The sequence below is a fragment of the Channa argus genome, chromosome 7 (genome assembly GCF_033026475.1).
Source record: "Channa argus isolate prfri chromosome 7, Channa argus male v1.0, whole genome shotgun sequence".
In the NCBI taxonomy this organism is placed as follows: Eukaryota; Metazoa; Chordata; class Actinopteri; order Anabantiformes; family Channidae; genus Channa; species Channa argus.
Window position 1 is genome coordinate 13,294,140 of NC_090203.1, and position 23,423 is coordinate 13,317,562.

Consider the following 23,423-nt stretch of genomic DNA (forward strand, 5'->3'; position numbering starts at 1 on the left):
AAATTATAATCTGTAACTACCTACCTACTTACAGTATTTGTTTGTTTATTTATTTGTTTTTACTTTATTTTATTTGGTTTTTTAAATGAAACATAACTGCATGTGTGTTCGCACACATACATTTATAGACATACATATATACACATGTATCATGCAGTATTAAAGCCTGGAAGAAAGGTTTAGGCATGTATGAAATGGTATAAATAGTAACATTTTCTTCTAAAATATAGTGGAGTAAAAGTACAATGTAGTCTACTCTAATCTGAACGCAGGTGTAACTACTGTCACCACAAGTGTAGTGTCCTGAAGCCCACTACTTAAGTCAACACAGTGATTTACTTTCAGTCATTATTCCAATGCCAGTAACTCAAATCTACAGATTTATTTATTAAAACATGCAAAAACATAAAACACGTATATTTGAGAACAGTTTTTTTGAGAACATGCACTTGTGAAAACATGTACTGTCTTGTATTGTTATATGAATATATGCATATAGACAGAAATGCATTTCTCCAGTATTATTTCCTTAATACATGCTATAAAAACAGCCAGAGGAGATCAGTTACACAGTGGAGTATAAACAACTCTCACTCAAGGGTTTTAGTAGGGTCAACGTTATAACACCTTCTGCAGACCACCCCTGCTGCTATACCTCAGTAGGTTTGTTTGTTTCTTAATGTTCTAACCCTAACCCTATAAATAAAACATTCATTCCAGCTTAAGCTTCAAAAAATGATACTGCCTCTCTTCCCCACTACACAGCAGAACGGGGTTCACTGATTTCACTCAGAGCGGATGAATGATTCCCTGGGAAGGTCAGCCTGTGCCAGTCAGTTGACCTGTTTGCAGTGATTGGAAGGGGAAGGTGGAGGGGAGGGTGCGGGTAGTTTCCTAGGAGAGCCTGGCAACACTAGTGACTAATGTTGGGCCTCTTGCCTGATCAATGCTGTTGTGGAACCACACAGCTGACAGCAGACAATGAACAACACACTCTGCTAATAGGCCGTGTGTCCTCCACAACACTGAAGAAGAAGAGGGCTCCCGCCACAATGGGGCCCTTTGCTGAAGAATTGAGCTCTCAGCAGGGAAACTGGGGACCTGAGGCTAGGAATCTACCAGCCAGCCTGAGCTCTCACTGCAAAAAGAATCAGCCAGTGCTCTCTACAGGACATTGTACGTTTCAAACTTTAAACAAATTCTCTTAAAATGACCCACTGAATATTGATTTAATTACTTTCACGTGTGAGAGCCAACACCTTTATTAGAGCTTCCTCCTTTGATCTACCTCTTTGTTCATTTTTTCTTGAGAGGACATGTCACTCAAATGCCAGCTCGACTTTAAGAGGCTCAGGCACTTGTCAAGCACCGCCCATATCATGCCGGCGTCCCCGCCCCCTTGTCCCCGGTGTGAAAATAGTCACAGCTTAAGCAGGTCTGTAGTTTAAACTGTTTCAGAGTCTGTGCTGTCAGTGCGCCACTGGAGCTTTGTCTGAAAGGACTTATTTTGATCACTTCTGACTTGGAAGTAAAATGAAACGAAGCCACAATTACAGTTCATCTGACAGCGACCTGGATGACACTGTCGAGGTGGAGAAAGACAGTGGCGACGAAAATGGGTATGTTTTCTTTTAAAATAATCTTCATACATGTTTGTTTTAACGCAGTGGCTGAAATTATCAACTTATTTGAGAATACTATTTGCTGGTTCACCTTTCAGACAGCTTGATTCTCATGGCCCCATGTCTCCCTCCACAACCACACAAGTTCAAGCCCGAAAAAGGCGCAGAGGGGTAAGTAAACTTCTCTCTGTGCTGTTGGATTTCGGCGTTTCTCTTATCGGTGACATAAAGTATTTTTTGTCTTTTCTCTTTGTTGTAGATAATTGAGAAAAGGAGACGTGACCGAATCAATAACAGTCTATCAGAACTGAGAAGACTGGTGCCAAGTGCCTTTGAGAAACAGGTAATCGGTTATACTGCAGAGAAACATTTGCACATGCCATTTTTAATGCTCCTCTAAAGGGAATGATTAACTTAAATATGACGCCATTCTTTGCGTTCTCTTTCCTTACAGGGATCAGCTAAACTGGAAAAAGCAGAAATATTGCAAATGACTGTGGATCATTTGAAGATGCTTCATGCATCTGGTGGCAAAGGTAAGAGACTCTTTGGCCTTGGCCGAATGACAAATCCATGTGTAAAACATACAAAACATGATTTGTTTCCTTTCTGCGTGCTTCCCTGACAGGCTACTTTGAGGCTCATGCTCTTGCTAAGGACTACCGCAGCCTTGGCTTCAGGGAGTGTCTGGCAGAGACAGCTCGCTACCTGAGCATCATCGAGGGTCGGGACAGCACAGACCCCCTCCGTATACGCTTAGTGTCCCACCTCAGCAACTACGCCTCTCAGAGGGAGGTGCACACTGGATTAGAACACTTGGCCTGGGGCTCTGCCTATGGGACTGCCCCTCCCAATCTGCCTCACCCACTTCTCCTGCAGCACCCCCAGGGCAGAACACCTGCATCCAGAAGCAGCCCACCATCCTCCTCTTCTTCTTCTACATCATCCCCCTCCACCTCTGAGACATCTGGGACAACCAGACTCAGTGCCATGCCCCCCACAGAGTCCATAAGTTTGCCTTCTAACAGCCCACTGCCCCTGAGTCTGTCTGTACCAGGATCCAAGCTTTCGCCACATCTCCTCTCGTCACTCTCCTCGCTTTCAACCTTCCCCATCTCCTTCGGTGCTTTTCCTCTTGTCTCCCCAACAGTCCTCGGCACAATGAGCCCCTCCTCCACCCCGTCAAAACCTTACAGGCCTTGGGGCACAGAGATTGGGGCCTTCTGAAGCCAACAACTGAAGGCTGAGCTTTGCCCATCACCACAGTCAAGGCAGGACAATCTGCATCATCTGTTGTTATCGCTATAAGACACGGGGCAACAAAGCAAATTTTATTTTATTTTATTAAGTATAAAGAATGATGCTGAAGGATTAATTTCCTCTCATATCCTTACTTTTATTAAGACAAAAGTATTTTTCTTATTATCTGTTGAAATTAATAACTATTTTAGTTAACATGCACTCTCTCCAAGGAGTGATGATTGATTTGATGATACCATGTGAATTATGGGCCATAAATACTTTTGATGTAAGCACAAAGAGGTGATATTTTGTAGACCAGATACTGTCAAGCAAGGATCTCTGTATTTAACATAATGTAGAGTTGCTTAGATCGATCTGCATTTTTAGTGGTATCAGAACAACAAGGATATGCATGAATATGCATATTATACGTGCCATTGTTGGAAAATTAACCACTTGCATTCTATTTGTAATATTTTTCTACAAATAAATTGTTTAAAAGTATAAAACATGGATTTAAATCGAAGTGTTTCGTTTCTTCAGCATTTGCATGTTCAATTCTCAACAATGTTTCTCACAATGTATAATAAGTAGATATTTTTTACTCAATGAGATTCAAGGACACTAACTGCCTCACAAATGAACAACACCCTGCACCGACAGCCAACACCCTATCTTCCCAAATGACATATAATCTGCAGGTGCATTTTTGTTGCAGTCAGTTAATCATAAGGTATAATGAGGTCCCAGTTATTGACTGAAAGGCAACTCCTTTACTATGTGCCAGGTAAGTAACTAAATCGGAGAGCATTGTTGCCCTTATGAATACCCAGGAAATCATTAAGGGCTAGAGGAAATCCTTTACAATGTTACCCTGACCTCACCAGCTTGGGTTGGTCTGAAACGGAGACAATAGTGTGAACAGGATGGGGACATTGGAGGAAAATGGTTAAGAACAACAAACAGACAACTGAATCAATAAACAACTGTCAAGCTCTGATATGTTATTTCTGATCCAATCTTACCGACACCAATTTTTTTTATATTTCACTGTTTTGGTGTCTCCATTTTAACAATCCATGCAGCTCAGACACATGCATTTCATAAAGTCATAAGTGTATAGTTTTCCATTGAGACCCAAAAAAAATCAGTAAATTTAATGTCCCACAATACAGAAGTTTGGTGCAAACCCTGCTCTTTCAAAATTAAGCTTTTGTTTAAATTTTAAATCCTCAGGAATGTAGTAAAAAAATAATATTATGTGATCTAGCAGACTACAAAAAAACTGGTCTAAAATTAGTGTTTGTTATTAAATTTCTTATGGATTTGCATTCAGCATATGGTGAACTTTAGCTCAACTGCTTGAGGGTATGGGCTAACAACTGGTTTCTTTCGCCTAAACAAATCTACTACTGCCACCTAGTGAAAAACCGTCATACTTTTTGTTTGCCCTCTTATGTCCCTTGTGCTTGATCTTGGATTGAAGTTGAATCAAAATGTGTACCCTCAATGAGTAAGCATACGTGTTAGAAATAATTACTGATGAATTAACATTAGAATTCAATTTTTTATCAAAATCAACCAAGGGAAGACTGTGTGTGTCAGGATGTGTCGATAACTGGTAGTTTTATTTGGCAGTTTACATTTTCCCCTCTGTTTTAACACAGAAATTATTAGAAGGTGCATGCCATGTTCACAGAACCCCAAACCTTTATTCAGCAAAGCTTTCACAGAGAAATATATGAAGGGAGAAACACAAGCAGCAGAGGATGCAGGCAAATATCAGTGGTAATGTATATTAAAAAGAGACTAGTTTGGTGTGCTGAATGGAAAGCATCCTGCATCCGTTTTCTAACTATTCCCCTAAAGAAAGCAGGTGCTGATGATACCTCATGGTAAACTCATATTCACACACACCCACACAGACATACGTTATGTTCTCACTATCAATATCAAGGTGGGAGCAACAGCACATTCCACTGCCCAAGACACTATGCATGGTACCAGTACGATGTCCTAACATTCAAGAGATTAATCCCCAAATACTGTGGATGTGACGGAGCATCTGATTTGGCTAAAGATGCATTCATTTAGAAATAGTATTGTGGAAAGTGGGACTCTGCCATGTTTTATCAGGCTGGGGAAAGACATTCTTCATAACAATAAAGCACCTACCGGGTTCATTATCAGGCTCATTTTCGAGAAGGTCGACACATTATAAAGCTGTGGGTTTGGCGTATTCTTAAGTTTCAAGTGTGCGTTTAGAGAAAGAGCGTGATGGAAGAAACAAATGGAATATGCTGATATCTTGAGAAGTCTGTAGCCTGTTTACACCAACCATCATTCTTCACAAAGACACAGAAACATCATTATGACATCGTCAGAACACACTAAGGGATTTCACAAAAAGTTGGGAGAAAGTTCAAGAACTTAAACATTAATGTATGACAAAATGTTTCAATTTGTACAGTGCAGTACAGGACATTTTTTGTATATGTACTTCACTTACCATCAAAGATATATAGAGCTGGGGAAAAAGCTATTTACAAAATAACAGCAATATTCTTGCAATTTCTCTAAAAGTGACAAATCCATTCATTTCTCATCTGGGTGTTATTGATGTTCGCATCCATTGATAATACTGATAGTAGTGAGTACTGGTGGAGTGGTATATTGTGAAGTGGTGGTGAGGTCCTTGAACCTCTGGCGTCCAGGGTTGGGTGTCTGGTCTTAGGAAAGTGAGGGCAGGTGTAAGGAAGAGGTTCATGCTGTCAACTCTTCCCTCAATTCTTTGTTCCTACGCACCACAGCTGCATGTCTCTCCTGAAAACACCAAAACAACACAACAAGAATGATTACACATCAAGTCTGTGGCCAGCTTCTGATCAACAAGGCAGACTTGAACTTCTGTGCTTTTCTTGTCTGCAGGGGACGACTGAGACTTGAGCATTTCTCACCTTCTCCTGCAGGCGCTCAATCATGGCTGCCAGAAGGGCTTCACGGTTCTCCTTGATCTGCTCCATCTTTATCTGGAGCTTCTCTTCAGCCATTTTGCTGAAGTTGCTGTTCTCCTCCATGGCCTTTAGCAACACATCCCTCTCATGCTCTCGCTTTTCTGCCAAAACCCTCAGCACCTGGGCCTCCTGGTACTAAATACACAGCAAACATAGAACACTGACTAATGCTTGTTTTTTTATTGTAAACACAGAAAATAATGTAAATAAGTGCAGCATTCACCTTCCTGCGTTCTTCAGCAGCTTCTAGTTTCTTCTCAATGTCCTCCAAAGAAATATCCCTCTTGGGGGGTGAGGGGAGGTTGTGGGCTACATCTGTCACTGGAGACAGAGGCTTGAGGATCACCTCAAAGGCCTGGCCAGAGGCTCGCTTGTTTATCGGTTTAACCTCCATATCTGTAAATCAAACAATTAGAATAATACTACCAGCAAAATCAATGTCCAATATTACAATATATCAGTCCAATAATATGCTGTCATTGTAAATGTCTGTATTAAAAAATGCATTGGGGGCAATTTGTTTTTCCAAAGGAAGATCAATGTGTGAACTGGTCCCTACCTTCAAATTCACAAATAAGCTTGTTCTTGCGTGACTCCGGGTAGAAGCAGGAGCAGATGAGGGAGAGGACAGACAACTCCTTCATCTTTTCTTTGTATGCTGTAAGAACATAAAAACATAGCATAGCATCCAGGTGAGTCTCTCTGTGTTCCTATATGCAAACAGTGAATTGGGTTCTTTAATAACCAACTAAAGGTCACCACATATACAAATAACAATAAAACAAATCACTGTCTACTTTTGTTTTTAAATTACAATTTTCTATGCTAAGAAATAAAAATGGATCACTTAGATGGATATCATGTTGATTTTATTTAACTACCATGTCATCAAAATTGACTCACTGAATGTGTCCTTTAACTGTGATCAAACAAGCATTGTTGTAACATTGACATTTTTGACTTAAGAAATTTGTGTGCCTAGATCAGGATAACTCTGTTTTTGGACTTTTTTTCCCTCATCAGCCAATTATGTCACTTTTTCCATGCACTTCCTGTATTTGACAATGTGCCCACCTGGCTCATTATGGAGGACTACAGATTGCTAAGCCTTCTGCTGCAAAGGCCAGTTTTTGAGGCAGCCCCTTGCTGTGGGACAGGCCTGCCTCCCATCCTGCCATGAACCTGTGCACTCCACTACATCTATCCCACCAAACACACACAGACACACAACATCAGAATGTTTTATTTAAATGCCTAATGATTTGCTTATGTTTAGATGCCATAAATGTTTCAGACAGACACACCGAGGCTAAAGAACCCGATGAAAACAAATATATCAGGCTTACAACAATAAGTGGTTATCGGAAAGGATGACTAATGCAGGACACATTCAAGCTCTTATCTGTTAATTTATTATAATATTTAGTGTATTCGTGGCACTATATTTCTGAAATTGGAACCTTTTTATGTAGAATTGTGCGTATACCAAAGGTGTGTTTTTGCTAAAACAATGACAGCGCATCAATCACGGCTGGTGATACATCCTTGAGAAGGAAGCAATATGGAAAGCTACTGGATTATTAAAAATCTATAAATCCACATTAACCGATGAAACACTCACGAAGGCCTACGGGTTAATTTTAAATGGCCTGTTGGAGCTCTTCAACAATAAAAATAAAGTCTCACTGAGGCCAGCTCAGCTTCGCTGTCGGCTAAATGGTCGGCAGACCAGAATCTTGGGTGGGGTCCGTCTGCATTATGCTGCATGTTGGGGCCGCTGTAGCATGAGACGCAGGTGCAGCGCTGTAAATAAAGCTGTCTAGGGCCACTCCATATTGCTAAATTATCCACTTTTACATAATATAAGATCATAAGAAAGGGAGAGGAAGACAACAGAGTGACATAGATGAGAATAATAAATAAGACATTTCTATTACCTAATAACGAAGGATGCTTGGCTTGTAAAGCCACTTTCTCTGTATCATTACTAGACTTTGAGACAATAGGCTCATACGCGATAGATACATATCAACGTGATGGTCTACTTTCACCTAATCATTCAAAGCAAACATATTAGAGTGGATCCCCTAAAAAAAAGACCGATCGCTGGTAGAAGATACCGGGCCAAAACGGACTCTGTGCAGAAAGGACGCATCTGGATGCAGCAAAACATGCATCCTTCCACCTACGCATCTGTTGTAACATAACGTAATAAACATGCTTACCAGTTGCTTTTAAAGCCATGGCTGATGTATTTCTCCGCAGAGCACTGTGTAGCTATCTTCAGGTGAACGGTGATGCTGCTTAAGGCACTGAGTCAGCGAATAGACCGGGGTAGGATCGGGATGGCAGACGAGAGGTGGGCAGCACGGGAGCGCGCAACAAGAACCTCCCCTGTCCTCTGACGCGCACGACGGTTTTCAGCACCCACTGTGACTATTTGGCCTAAAGCTGGCAATTAAAGCAAAGATGCCGGATAGTTTAGACATTTAATTGGACTCACATTTATGACAAATGGGTCCACAGCAATCAAATCTAACCATCCAGGCAATTATTGGTTTTAAAATATGTGCCCAGACACCTACACCACATAGGTTAGTTGCCAGGACAAATGTGCATCACTTTTTATATTTAAATATGCTACACATCAGGTCATCTAGATTGGCCATGTGGCCTAAAAAATCCGTTACAAAAAATATCCATGAAGGATGGAAATGGCTGTAGTGAACACTTTCTTCCAGAAGAGGCAGAAACATAGGGTGACGTACAAGAGCGAAGGTAGAAGCACTCAGGTGGACTACATCTTGTGTAGACGCTGTAATCTGAAAGAGATCAGTGACTGTAAAGCATTGGTAGGGGAGAGTGTAGCCAGACAACACAGGATGGTGGTGTGTAAAATGATGCTGGTGGTGAGGAAGATGAAGAGGAATAAGGCAGAGCAGAGGACGAAGTGGTGGAAGTTGAAAAAGGAAGAATGTTGTGTAGTTTTCAGGGAGGAGCTGAGACAGACTCTGGGTGGTTTGGAGGTGCTTCCAGATGACTGGACCACTACAGCTACTTTGATCAGGGAGACAGGTAGGAGGGTACTCGGTGTGTCATCTGGAAAGAGGAAAGCGGACAAGGAGACTTGGTGGTGGAACGAGGAAGTTCAGGAGTGTATACAGAGAAAGAGGTTAGCTAAGAAGAAGTGGGACACTGAGAGGACTGAAGTGAGGAGACAGGAGTACAGGGAGATACAGTGTAAGGTGAAGGTAGAGGTGGCAAAGGCCAAACAAAGAGCATATGAGGACTTGTATGTTAGGTTGGACACTAAAGAGGGAGAGGTGGATTTGTACAGGTTGGCCAGACAAAGAGATAGAGATGGGAAGGATATGCAGCAGGTTAGTATGATTAAAGATAGTGATGGAAATGTATTGACAGGTGCCAGGAGTGTGATGTGAAGATGGAAGGAGTACTTTGAAGAGTTTTGAACGAGGAAAATGAAAGGGAACGAAGAACAGAAGAGGTGACTGGTGTGGAGCAGGAAGTAGCAAAGATTAGTAAGAGTGAAGTAAGGAGGACGTTGAAGAGGATGAAGAGCGGAAAGGCAGTTGGTCCTGATGACATACCTGTGGAGGTATGGAAGTGTCTAGGAGAGGTGGCAGTAGAGTTTCTGACTAGTTTGTTTAACAAGATCTTGGAGAGTGAGAAGATGCCCGAGGACTGGAGGAGAAGTGTACTGGTGCCAATTTTTAAGAACAAGGGAGATGTGCCGAGCTGTGGCAACTACAGAGGAATAAAGCTGATGAGCCACACAATGTAGTTGTGGGAAAGAGTAGTGGAAGCTAGGCTAAGGGCAGAGGTGAGCATTTGCAGTATTTGCTTTGATGGAGAAGCAGTATTTGCTTTGATGGAGAAGTACAGAGAGGGTCATAGGGAGTTGCATTGTGTCTTCGTAGATTTAGAGAAAGCGTATGACAGGGTGCCGAGAGAGGAACTGTAGTATTGTATGAGGAAGTCTGGAGTGGCAGAGAAGTATGTTAGAGTGGTGCAGGACATGTATGAGAGCTGTAAGACAGTGGTGAGGTGTGCTGTAGGTGTGACAGAGGAGTTCAAGGTGGAGGTGGGTCTGCATCAAGGATCGGCTCTGAGCCCCTTCTTGTTTGCTCTGGTGATGGACAGGCTTACAGATGAGGTTAGAAAGGAATCTCCATGGACTATGATGTTTGCAGATGACACTGTGATTTGTAGTGAGAGCAGAGAGCAGGTGGAGGAAAATCTAGAGAGGTGGAGGTCTGCTCTGGAAAACAGAGGAATGAAGCTTAGCAGCAGTAAAACAGAATACATGTGTGTCAATGAGAGGGACCCAGGTGGAACAGTGAGGTTACAGGGAGCAGAGGTGAAGAAGGTGCAGGACTTTAAGTATTTAGGGTCAACGGTTCAGAGCAACGGAGAGTGTGGAAAAGAGGTGAAGAGGCGAGTGCAGGCAGGTTGGAACGGGTGGAGAAAATTGACATGTGTGTTGTGTGATAAAAGAGTATCGGCAGGAATGAAAGGAAAGGTGTTCAAGACGGTGGTGAGACCAGCGATGTGGTTCGGCTTAGAGACAGTGGCACTGAAGAAAAGACAGGAGGCAGAGCTGGAGGTAGCAGAGCTTAAGATGTTGAGGTTCTCTTTGGGAGTGACGAGGACAGACAGGATCAGGAATGAGTACATCAGAGGGACAGCTCATGTTAGATGTTTCGGAGATAAAGTCAGAGAGGCCAGATTGAGGTGGTTTGGACATGTTCAGAGAAGACATTGTGAATATATCGGTAGAAGGATGCTGAGGTTGGAGCTACCAGGCAGGAGGTCTAGAGGAAGACCAAAGAGGAGATTTATGGATGTAGTGAGGGAGGACATGAAGTTAGTTGGTGTGAGTGAAGAGGATGCAGAGGATAGAGTTAGATGGAGGCACATGATTCGCTGTGACGACCCCTGAAAGGGAACAGCCGAAAGAAGAGGTAGTAGTTTTCCTTTCTGTTTCCACTTTTGCTCAGATCTCATTTGAGTTAATTATGTTCATATTCTTTTCTGAAGGACTCTTCACTTTTAATTTTGAAGGTAAAATGTTGGGTCTGCTCCACAGAGCGGTCTTACATAACCAGGCGCACTTGGTCAATGCACCTCTACAAACTTGCTTTACATTTTTTATGTTCTATATCGCCTCATTTATACCTTGTGGAAGAGATTTTTCCAAAGCAGGAGAACTGGTCTCAAAGAGCCAAATTCGCCTTGGCCACATGCGACAACAACAAATATGTAAACCCTGCCTTTTCCCCTCACATAAGTACACAAGCACTCCCACTTTGACACAAAAATAATTTTTGTATGTTCTGCGTTGGACGTACTAATAGTCATACTAATATTATTTTGGTTATATTCTAACTAATTGGAACATATACACTTGTTTCCATTAGTTGCCACTTTTTTATTAGCTGCTCATGTAAACAGGACTATTCATCCACATGTTAGAAGGGATGAAGCAAGTTTAGTCTTCACAAGTTTTATCCACGTTGCCTGCAGATGTCCAGCAGATGTCGCTGTGTCATCTTCTCATCACTAGTACGTAATTATAGTTGTTGTTTTTTTTTAAGTTTTTGTTTTTTCAATTTGTAATCTCACGATTCTTGAACATTTAGTGGCTGAACAATTATCTGAAAAAAAAACTACTTCTATTCAAGTATTCAAGAATAATATGCTATATGGCATTTTATAGAAACTATACAAAGTAGTTGTAAACAAGGCAATGTAGTTAGAGGAGGATCTTAGACTTTAAAATCAAAAGGTACTCATAAATAAATTGAAACAACTTTGCCAAAAAAGGCTTTAAGCTGATTTAAACCATTCCTGGATGGTAGAAAGTGTGGTAAATGCTACACAGCCCCAAATGCAGCAAATGTTCAAGTATTGTCCCGACATTTTCTCCACTACAAGTGTCACTTCAAATCTTTTACTCAAGTACGATGCAGATGATCTACATTTTACTTAAAAGTAGAACAGTACTCCACTAAGAAAACAATGTATTTTAAACAATACTGATTATAGCAAATAGCTAAACATGTACAGTAACAAATACAAAACATATAGGTTAAGAATCACTGTTGGTAAAGATGGAGCTGATTTTAATTACCATACCAACAAATTGAGTCAAATAGTCTTTTATGAGAAGAAATCAACTTGTTTAGTAAGACAACCACAATGCTGATGTAATGTCAGGTAATACAGCTGACAAACAGGGGTTTGATCAGCACCATATGACAAACGGTTTTAACGTTAAATTGAATTACACATCTATTTGTAATTAAATTTTATCCGTAACAACTCCTTAAGAAGTATAAGTTGCAGTTTCAACATTTAAAGGCTGGACTGTATCTGTAATTCAATTCTTACAACTGAAAAAGAAAATTTTAGATTCCACGAAAACATTCCCTCGTCACAATGTATTTGTCAAATACAATGTTTTCCTTGTAAGAATTCCAGTGCCAATGAAATCTTAGACGAAATCAAAATGTAGATATCTGAAATTGGGAGCCGAATACACAAATGGCAAAATTATGTAATATTTTCTAGGAAAGAGTTCTTTGTAGAAATCGGAAATGACAAGAGTTACTAATTAGAATGTAACTGTGGATATCTAAAATGTTCTTTCTGAATTATAGATATCTGCAACAGATATCTAGTCTAGCGGTTAAATGTTAAAAGCACTTGCAATAATGTCAACCAGCATATGATTTTTCTTATGACTGTAATATGAGTAATGATGACAATGCATACAATGACTATGTCCCCATAGTTACAGTTACATTGCTGAAAAGAAGTCATTCTTATCTTCCATTCAGGCAATTTTACACAATATAAATAGTTAACTATACCCTATATACTATATATATAATATATATATTATATATATATATATATAATATTACACAGCACAAAACACAAGCAAAAAACAACACTCAAGCTTAAGCATGGTATTTGTATGGTATCTTAGTATTATAATCTCACTTCAGATCAGTCTCACTCAAAAATAAACATGCAAATAAAATATTATAGTTATATTAAATTAAACAAAAAGCAAACAAAAGAAACACTCTGAGGTAAACAGTAAACACTTTAAGGTGTTTGCTAAGCAATTTAAGGTGAGTGAGCTCTTTCTGCTGCCCTAAAAACAGAAAACAAAAATTGCCAAGTTATTTTATGCAGTTGGTTTTAACAATTATACTCATTGAGTTCAACAAAGTAAAGAGCATCCATCACTCATAGCAAATCATAGAGTCAGTAATAGAAACACCAAAAAAAAAAAAAAAAAAAAAAAAAAAAACTATATTCACATAGGCTACTAATTTGCATTTCATTAAAAGCATCATCTGCATTATTTAATACATGGCCTATTAGAAAATCCAGGTTATGTTTTTGCGCAAGTAGTAGGATTTGATGAACCCAAACTAAATTTGAGGTTAAACTTACATGTCTTCTTTTTCACCTTCCAACCTCAATTCATGAAGCTTTAAGTGACCAGGATCTCTCTGTTTAGAGAAAATAAAAATATATTTCATCCAAGTAGTACAGATGTTACTATTCTGACCATTTAGATTACAACGATATAAAAATAATAACTTACTGCCTCGATTAAGACTATAGGGTGCTCCGGTAAGAACTCTGGCTTCTTCCTCGCTGCAGGACAACTTGCCAAGCCAATTAAAAAATCCCTTGTATAAGTTATTCTGCCTACAAAACAATATATTGAAATTACAGTTTAAAGAACTAAGTTATTTAGAAAAAATAAAGAGAGAACAGGCAGCATTGCAAGATTATTATTATAAATAACCACTTGTAACAAATAACCTGCATTACAATAGAAGTGTCAGGTTTCCAGATAAACAGAAATGCATACATTTCAGTAGATGGCATGTATCACACCTGTCTTGGAGATTGTTTTATAGCCAACGTCTGTTGTCAGTGACTGACATGGAACGATTACCAGCTGATATTAACCTGGTTCTCTCCTTACAGTAGAAGCTGTCCCATGTGGCCCCTTGCACTCTCCCTTCCCACAGAGAACATCCACCTGGCATTACATTCATTCATGTGGCACTGACTTTAGAATTTATAAATTCCATTTTTCCCATTATAACCTTTGCACTGGTTCCCTGGTCACGTTCTCTGAGCCAGCTTGTGACATACACTTAATATGACTTACCGTGTTTCTGTTTATGCAGGTTGACAATCTTGTAGAACTGCTCTATGCCAATATTTGTCTATAAAGCACAAAATTAGAATGTTTTAATTTAAAACAAATGTCCAAAGAAAACTGCTTAATTAAGCAAAACATTTATTTAAAGATTATTTAAAATTGGACCTTAATCAGGAATAAACCAAGGCTGACATGAATATTGCGTATGGGGTCCAATCCTGGTATTTTGCACTCAAGGTTATCTGATAGAAAATTACCAATATAATTTTATATCAGAATTATATTAACTTCCACCAGGAGGGTATGGTGAGAAATTGCAGCAGTTTGGAGACAGTTTAACAATGTAGTGATGACGACAAATGTAAAGTTGCCTACTGCTCTTCCCAACTCTCTGTGACAGAAAAAGAGTGGACACACAGACATGCAGCAAAGCAGAAACAGTTGTATTGTATATTATAAAGCTTTGTCAAACAAAAACATCTAGTTATGTAGAGTACAAAAGCAATTTATCAAACAAGTGCTGAACAAGTAAACACAAACACTATGAATAGTCTCCTGTAGATTTCCAATTTAGGTGACAGTTTGGAGTTCAAGTTTTATATTTTATTCAGGCAATATATTTCCGGGTGGTGAACAGATTCTTCCCTCTCTTACATAGAAAGAATATTACGGTTGCTACAACTTATTTCAAGTTAAGCAACTTTTGCCAGTTTGATTTCGATGTTTAGTTCAGAGAAATCCTCTGGCTCCTCCCCAATCGTGATGACATAGACCTGAATTTGGGGACTTTTACATATGAGATAACAACTAAAACAACAGTCAAACGAAAATGTAATAGTACATTTTACGTATTAAATGTATTTGCAAATTGTCATTAGTGACTGATTTCCCCAAGCCACCTGGCAAATAAAAAAGTTAAAAGAATCTTAAAACCACTACCTGACATCTCTCATACCATTGCCTTTTCTTTGTGTGGCTATCACAGCTGCCAAGAACATAAAAATAAAAATTGTCTCCATTGTCACTCCTCCAGTATGATTCTAATAAAATAAGCAATGCAAAATCCTCACCTTGAGTTCTGGGAAACTGTGACAGGCACCATTTTTTGCATATTTTAATAGAGATAATATTAAAAGAACTTGTTGGTTGCACAAACTATTAACAAGTTGGGCATTTCTTACCTCTTGATCCACTTGTTCCCTCAGTGCCTGTGCACATGAAGCAGCATTTATTCTGGGCTCTAAAGAGAACGAATTCTCCTATAAGCACTTAATAATAAATGCAATACATTTCAAACTGGCACATTAGCTAGATCCTGTAACCTTGACCAACTGTTGCAGACTGCTTACCAATGTTAACATGGATGCAGCGACGCAGGGGTCTTGCTGGCTCCAAGTGCTTTTGAAGGATTCTTCTCCTTGATACTTCCATTCTGGCATCAGTATGGATTAAGTAAGGTTTCTACTTCAGTCTACCAGGGTTGTTAGTCATATGAAGCAGTGTTGTTTTAATACAGGCAGATATTACTAATTTGCTGATGCTGGATATTCCTAGCAAACTGGGATTTGCGCACTGACTGCAATGGGCCAAAGCCATCAGCTGCATGTCAGGAACAGTAACAGCTCCTTAACTCAGATAATAAAATCGAGCTTAGGGAAGATCATTTAAATACATGTCACAGTTCAAGTGATATTTCTCTAATTATAGCAAACAAGGATGCAACAAAAAAGGTATGTAAAGTTTAAATGATCTAACTTGTTCCATTATACAGTTAGCATCCCACATGATGTGACAGAAATTTTAAGTTTCTAAAACTATTTCTCCTTTGATAATTAAGAGGTCAGGAAAAAACAAAAAAAAAACAAATTAGACTTATGCAGTGACTTTGGATATAGCGTTAACTAACAGCACGGTGTAAATGTAGCAAAACAGCTTCATAGATGACTGAAAGTTAGCCAGTCATTTTAGCTATAAAACAACGTGACAGTGACTAATAAATTGCGAACACTTTTAGTATTAAAAAAAAACAAATGTAAAACGCTTAGCTTTGACAGTTAGAAACTTCGGGAAAAGGATGGAAAGTTGTTGTATGGTGCTTCATGGCAGACATCTCTATAAGCGGTTAGCCTGCATGGTACCAACGAGTGTTTGCTGTTAGCTTCAATAACTTGATAAACGCCAGTGTTTGATCGGAGGTTATTCACGTTGCAACAAAATTACATTTTTGGTTAAAATAACGATTAATGTATCTGAGATCAAAAGCAAATTTAGGATGCCGAAGACTAAACTTGAAACCATCACTCTAGCTAGCAGCACTGGCCTAATGACCTACACGGATTATACTTAAAAGTTGCGATTTCTGCTCGTTGTCATTTTACTTTGCACAAAACACGTTTGTTCACCTGCAGTTCGACAAATCCCTTCGCCGTCGTTTTCTGCCGTCTCCCCACGCCAAAGTCATGCCAGTCAAAACAAACTTCCGGCAAACTTTCAGAGTAAAATATTTGTGTCAATAAAGGCCTAAAACCAAATGTCAGTCCTCCAGCGGCTTACACTTAATAAACTTGCCTAGATCAACTTTTTTCCTATGTCATACCGAGGTGCACTTTGTTGCTATGGATTATATATATATTCTCTAGAGTGATGATGGTTCTAGTAAAGTTAAAATGTTGTGGAGGCCTATTTGAATCCAAGTACGACATTTTAAGGAGACTGCTAAAAGGCAGGTGCACTAATATACTGTGAAATTCCATGCATCTAAATCTTCTATGTATACATCTTCTTTTATATAAATGTTATGTATACACTTTTCTATACATCTGCATTTTAAAGAACTGGCTTCACACCTAGAAATAAGCATAACCTGGTACCAGAACTCTTTTTAATGTTACACTAGTGCAAAGGGACCTGGTCTTGAACCGATTATATACCACCAGAGGCGCTGATCTTGACCTACACTAGAATATCTGTGGTAACTTTTCTTCTCCAGATCGTCTTATTAAAGTCTGGTTATAGACCAATGGATTGACGGTCAGTCATAAACAGGAAAATCCCACTTCATAATATTAAACTAAACCACTGAATCTTAAAAGTTGACAGCCACTGGTTTCTTGTAATTGTTGATTAATATGCTTTTTGTGCTGTTGAAATGTATTTCAGCACGTGAAATTATTGGCACTGTAAGCGTTGATCTGAAGAAACACTGACAATTCAAATGAGATTTTTATAAAAAATTTGAACATTATTATAAACACAATAAAACTAAATGTATACAGATTTTTTTCCACACCATGGTGCAATTTCAAAAATTTCAATTACAAAACAAAACCTTATGAATCTCACTTTTAAATTCTTCTTGCAAACAAACTCAATCTATTCATTCACAAAATATTGCCTAGTTACCGTATACAAGAGTTAGAAATAGAACATTTTAAATTAATTCATTGTGTTCAATAAACCCATCACTCAAATTGACAATAAAACCAACCCCCCTCCCCCCCCAATTTGTTTTAATCTACAATGTATTTGTGTCCATACAACACAGGTTGGACATGTTAGATGTCATGAAAAGCAATGTCACTTTTACACAAAAAGTAACTGTACTTTTCTTGGACCAACTGGTCTTCCACTGAGTTCCTTTATGGCCGATAACGCCTCCTGACGAGACTCAAATACTACAGTCGCAGAGCCTTTAGGTTTTCCACTCTGGTCAAACAACAGTGAAACGGATCCGGGAATAATGCGATATCCATAGCAAAAGTCATAAACTTCTTCACTTCTGATTTGAAATGGTAAGTTGACCAACTTTACACACGTGGGACCATCAAAATGCTGCACTGTGGTGCCAAAGCCACCACGAATGACATCACCCCTGTTACGTGGAGTACCGGCGCCTATTTCATATGGCTCATAATCACAGCCTCCACGGACATTAGTCACCAATATATTGCCATCACGAGGAATCCTTAAGTCAGAATACCCACTGTCACCAGGGCGACAGGATATCTCACTGCTCCTGTCAAGGTACCGTTCCCCTCTGGGCAGTGGCTCTCGCTCCACTGGCTCTTGCCCCATTGGTGGATCAACACCCAACTGCTGCATTTCAGAACGTGAGATACATTTCAGTACAACCTCAGACCCAAGAAATCGTCGTCCATTGAGAGAGAGTGCCTCTATAGCCTCTGCCTCCGCCTGGAAGAGAACCAAAGCCTTCCCAACCCCAGCACCTTTATGGTCATGCAGCAAGAGCACCTTGTCCTCAGTGATATTAAACCCATGGAAGAAGTCCATGATCTCCACTTTTCGTACATCAAATGGCAGGTTCCACACAAAGACACACATTTTCTCCGAGTCACAGGAATCACTGGGGTAAGATGGAGGTCTCTCTTCAAACTGTTCAGACACATCTACGCTCTGAGACTCAAGAATGGTGATCATGTTCTCTCTAGAAATTGGCCGGATATGAAGCCACCGATTGAAAAAAAGTCTTTTTTCTTGAGCTAAGGCATCACAGTAGTCACGCAGACTTCTGAACAGCACAAATGCAGATCTAGTTCTTCTCCCATCCCCACCATTTAAGTGCAGGATCTGGTCATCCTGAAGTTTTGCATAATGAAAGAGCTTTTTTATGTCTTCTTTTTCCACGGCATAGGATAGATTGTCCAAAAAAACACAGTACTCTTCATTGGAAGCAGCAATAGACCTCTGGGCCAAAGGTAATTGTGATGACACATGATGATGTGGATTCTTCTGACTGCGCATAGGTGATCTCTCTCGAATGTCATCCCTGCTGACAGCTGGAGCTTTACCAATAGCCCTTCGCCAATACTCCTCTGTTGTTCTGGAAACCTCAACATACCTCGATCCAATGTACTTCATATCTCTCTTCAGGCTTTCGATTGCATCCTCTGTGGTTCCAAATTTGACTAGACCTGTCCCATTATTTGAACCATGAGCATTTTTTAACAAGATTATTTCATCAACAAATAAACCACTAAAAAATTCACGTATGTCCCGCTCTGTTACAGAATAAGGCATCCCTTTAAGATAAACACACAAGAAGTCATCATGCCGATTTGAAGCCCTCTGGTACTGGGGAGGAGGTGTACGGCCTGATCTACTACTTGATCCCCTGCCCTCAGGACCCAAAGATCTCCTAACATGTCTTGTATTCTCCTCAAATCGCCTCTTTTGTTCCAGTTCTGTGTTTTTTGTACCTCTGTCAAGCATGGTCTGCATCTCTGCTTTACTGCTAAGGAGCAATGTAACAGGCGAGCCCTTAATGACACCCCCTGACCGTGTCATGGCTCTTCTTGCATCTTCATCCGAAGCAAAGATAATGAAAGCTTCATCTCGCTCCCCGCCAATTATATGCACCCCACCATCTGGAATTTTGAGGCCAGTGAAGAACTTGCGAATATCCTCAGAACCGGCAGAGATTCTCAGTCCCTGTAAACGGATGACGACCGCCATGCTGCAGCACAAACAATAGAACCTGCAGACAAGAAGGGTATAAAACATAATTATTGCCAGAAAAGCTGCTTAAACTCAGCTTGAGTTTCCTGGCATTCTGGTATAGGTCCACAGAAACTGAACAGCAATTAGACGTAAAAAATATCAGAATCTACTGTCACAATTAAAATCAATGCTCACAACAGCCACGCTGAAAAACAGGGAAATCCTTTCACCAACCAAACTATATTTGGGGCACACTGAATTCTACGAGTCTACAAAATACAGCACCTTTTCACATCACTTGAACATGATAGAGGATTTTTCGAAAATGTGCATTGCACAGATTCCACCAGTATTTTCAAAAATACAGTCCAATGCTGGTTTAAAGAGGACAGCAAGTCAAATTAGTCAATTATCTGGACTATGCAATTATTTACCTAATTTGCCAAGACTCTTGTAATAAAATAAGTTTAAAAAAAAAAACATATTATATCAAAAAATTACGCACACCATCCTAGTTTCAAAAGCCAACTCTTCCATTTAACAGTACAGCCAATAATGCTGTTACAATAATACTGAAACTGAATCTGCATCACCTCCCACAAAATGAGAATGGGCAGAGAGATCAACACAGCTATCATGTTTATAGCCCTTCCCTCAACATTAACATTACATCCAGGAATTGCACCTCACAATAGTAGGTCAAACATTTTAATGTCTTCCACCTAGTATGTCCACTTATTCAGCCAATGACGTGTTCAGAAAAACCAGGGTTGAGCTCCAAAGTATTTTTCAGATGCATTTGAAAGGGACATTTGAAATTGGACAATCTTCTTGATCCTTCAAAATTCAGTCTTGAAATGCAGCCTTGGTGGATTTTCTTCCAACAAACAGGTGTACTGTTTATATCACCAGTTGCTGATCCAATCTAAGCGGCTTTACCTCTGTCACACAGAAACATCCAGCTGAAGGACAGGACATAATGTACTACAATTGTAATGTACTAAAACTTAACATTTATAACATTGATCTCTGAACCACAAACAAGACCTAACCAACTGCCTAGCCACACACACACACACACGACTCTTGTGTGGCTAATATTAATTGCAGCCCAGCTCTTTTTGTTCCAAATTTTCATGTTGTTAAGGGTAATTCCAGTGATTTTGCCTGTTTAAGATAAATAACTACACTGTGCTTCCACTCATGTTGCAGGCATTGTCATATTCCACAGAAGGTGTCTTTATGTTCTCATCTTAGTTTCAGATCATGATATGTAGGACTCCCATTTTGCTGTGAAACTGTCACTTCCTTTAAGTTACTTCTTCACAGAATCGCTTGTGTTTAGGAACCATTATGCAACTCTTCCAACCTCAATCGCCCACTGGCAGAAAGAACTAAAATTCACTATACAGGAATGGTGTGTTTATGTGCCATTGTGCAGCTCAAATCACTCAAAAAAATCTTTTTTTGCAGACTGGCCATTACAACCGTGAATTTTATTTTTTCAACATTAGCTAATCATATAACTATGTGGTAAGTAAATAGCAAACTTGCACATGTAAATGGATCATTAAGAAAAGTTTTACCATAATTAACATTGAGCAAATTTAACAACCACCAGTCTGTACATGCTCATTCAAGTTGGTCGCATAAGCACATGGTTCTTAGTAGTTCAAGTTAACGTTATCAAACCATTGTGATGTGCTTGGCTAGCTGCTTGTTTCCAGAGCCTGTAGCCACCAAACACAACACACTGCACCAGCCATAAAGTTGATACATGCCGGCCTCAATTGCAATGCGCAGTAAGCCCTGACATCACATCGACAGATACTTTTATAGATGGTTGGAGTCGTTCAAAGCAAAGCTGCAACCCATGGATGTCAAATTACGGTCTGGATACCACAATAAACGCTGCAGGTCACCAAAGGAGTGTCGCGCCAGCTAAACAAAATACTGTGCACCAAATACACAGACTTTCGTCGCCAGGCGCAACCTTCATAGGCATTAGCTCACACACCACACACAAAGCTAACGCTAGCCAGAAAGCTAGCAAACGTTACAAAGTGCCCAGCGTTCAAACGAAGCTCTGCAAAATGTCGAGCTTAGCTAACATTAGCTAAATGGGCAGCAAGGCCTGTAGCATTGGCTCATATACGTCAACGAGACCGTATTGTTTATAAATACTCAACAACAGACCCAACCAAAACTTACACAGATAACAAGTAAGCACAAATTCTCGTGTTAAAATCTAGATTAGCTGATAAGGCAAATGAGTTAATGGTGCTTCGTTGATTTGCTTTCAGACCCCGAGTGCTTCCTTCCGTCTACTAATCACCAACATGTAAGGTACAAGATGCGGGCCGCCACCTGCTGTACAGGGGGTGTAACGTCGAATAAACGTTAAACAGACATTCGTGTTTTTAATTGTTTGTCCCCTATATACAACAACATTTTTATATTTAAGCCGATTTTCAAAGCTACTATCATGTCTTTTTCTACAATGAAGCTACTACTTCAGAATATATCAGTTATTAACTCTCAAGTCTTTTTGACCAAAGACTTTTCGATTTGTGTGTATTGAATAGCAAAGTGTTTTAGATCGTCAACTAAAATCTAAGGTAATACAGAAAGATAAAAAAAGAAATACAAAAACATCGTATTTAAGCTGCACTTTGAACTCCTCTGTCAAACCTACAGCACACCTCGCCACTGTCTTACAGCTCTCTACATGTCCTGCACCACTCTCACAGTCTGCCTCATACAATACCTGTCATACACTTTCTCTAAATCTAAGAATACACAATGTAAATTCCTATGGCACTCTCTGTACTTCTCCATCCTCAAAGCAGATACTGCATCTGTTGTTCTCTTTCTAGGCATGAAACCATATAGCTGCTCACAAATGCTCACCTCAGCCCTTAGCATAGCTTCCACTACTCTTTCCCACAACTTCATTGTGTGGCTCATCAGCTTTATTCCTCTGTAGTTGCCACAGCTCGGCACATCTCCCTCGTTCTTAAAAATTGGCACAAGTACACTTCTCCTCCATTCTTCGGGCAACCTCTCACTCTCCAAGATCTTGAAAAACGAACTATTTAGAAATTCTACTGCCACCTCTCCTAGACACTTCCATACCTCCACAGGTATGTCATCAGGACCAACTGGCTTTCCACTCTTCATCCTCTCCAACGCCCTCCTTACTTCACTCTTACTAATCTTTGCTACTTCCTGCTCCATGACAATCACCTCTTCAACTCTCTATTCTCTTTCATTTTCCTCATTCATCAACTCTTCAAAGTACTCCTTCCATCTTCCCATCACACTCCTGGCCCCTGTCAATACATTTCCATCACTATCTTTAATCACCCTAACCTGCTGCACTTTTTTCCCCCTCTCCCTCCTTACTGTCACACTAGCATACAAGTCCTCAAATGCTCTTTGTTTGGCCTTTGTGACCTCAACCTTCACCTTAAGATGCATCTCCCTGTACACCTGTCTACTCTCCCTTACCAACACTTTACAGTCACTAATCTCTTTCAGATTACAATGTTGACACAAGATGTAGTCCACCTGAGTGCTTCTACCTCCACTCTTCTATGTCACCCTATGTTCCTGCCTCTTCTGGAAGAAATTGTTCACTACAACCATTTCCATCCTCTTTGCAAAGTCTACCACCATCTGTCCTTCTGGGTTCCTGTCCTGAAGACCAAACCTGCCCATCACATTCTTCTCTGTAACCTTCACTAACATGTCCTCTAAAGTCTGCACCAATCACCCCTCTCTAACCTCTGGGGATGACCTTCATCACTTCATATAACTCACTCCAGAATCTCTCTTTCTCTTCTAACTCACATCCTACTTGTGGGGCATATC

At 39.9% G+C, this 23,423-nt stretch overlaps 4 protein-coding genes across 6 annotated transcripts; 1 reads left to right on the forward strand and 3 right to left on the reverse strand.

The window, feature by feature from the left end:
• The first annotated feature begins 601 nt into the window (after positions 1-601).
• LOC137130721 (hairy/enhancer-of-split related with YRPW motif protein 1-like) lies at positions 602-3,373 on the forward strand. The gene is made up of 5 exons (XM_067511218.1): positions 602-1,619; positions 1,721-1,793; positions 1,882-1,965; positions 2,077-2,158; positions 2,251-3,373. Exons 1-5 carry the CDS (start codon positions 1,534-1,536, stop codon positions 2,847-2,849), a joined length of 924 nt encoding a protein of 307 aa, XP_067367319.1. The 5' UTR covers positions 602-1,533; the 3' UTR covers positions 2,850-3,373.
• A 1,090-nt stretch (positions 3,374-4,463) lies between these two features.
• stmn2a (stathmin 2a) lies at positions 4,464-8,261 on the reverse strand. The gene is made up of 5 exons (XM_067511219.1): positions 8,104-8,261; positions 6,438-6,536; positions 6,102-6,274; positions 5,822-6,013; positions 4,464-5,687 (listed from the first exon to the last, which is right to left on the reverse strand). Exons 1-5 carry the CDS (start codon positions 8,120-8,122, stop codon positions 5,628-5,630), a joined length of 543 nt encoding a protein of 180 aa, XP_067367320.1. The 5' UTR covers positions 8,123-8,261; the 3' UTR covers positions 4,464-5,627.
• Positions 8,262-11,835: 3,574 nt separating this feature from the next.
• On the reverse strand, positions 11,836-17,147 carry gra (granulito). Of its 3 annotated transcripts, XM_067511222.1 has the most exons (8): positions 16,496-16,554; positions 15,443-15,525; positions 15,275-15,333; positions 14,259-14,335; positions 14,100-14,157; positions 13,521-13,627; positions 13,367-13,425; positions 11,836-13,061 (listed from the first exon to the last, which is right to left on the reverse strand). In XM_067511222.1, the coding sequence occupies exons 3-8, from the start codon at positions 15,309-15,311 to the stop codon at positions 13,034-13,036; spliced, it is 366 nt and encodes a 121-aa protein (XP_067367323.1). In that variant the 5' UTR covers positions 15,312-15,333; positions 15,443-15,525; positions 16,496-16,554; the 3' UTR covers positions 11,836-13,033. The 3 variants fall into 3 exon arrangements, with proteins under 3 accessions (XP_067367323.1, XP_067367321.1, XP_067367322.1); XM_067511220.1 differs by lacking the exon at positions 14,259-14,335 and having other exon boundaries at positions 16,496-17,147; XM_067511221.1 differs by lacking the exon at positions 14,259-14,335 and having other exon boundaries at positions 15,443-15,564; positions 16,496-17,147.
• A 155-nt stretch (positions 17,148-17,302) lies between these two features.
• Positions 17,303-21,891, reverse strand: rbm12bb (RNA binding motif protein 12Bb). The gene is made up of 2 exons (XM_067511217.1): positions 21,762-21,891; positions 17,303-19,587 (listed from the first exon to the last, which is right to left on the reverse strand). Exon 2 carries the CDS (start codon positions 19,563-19,565, stop codon positions 17,676-17,678), a length of 1,890 nt encoding a protein of 629 aa, XP_067367318.1. The 5' UTR covers positions 19,566-19,587; positions 21,762-21,891; the 3' UTR covers positions 17,303-17,675.
• Positions 21,892-23,423: the final 1,532 nt, after the last annotated feature.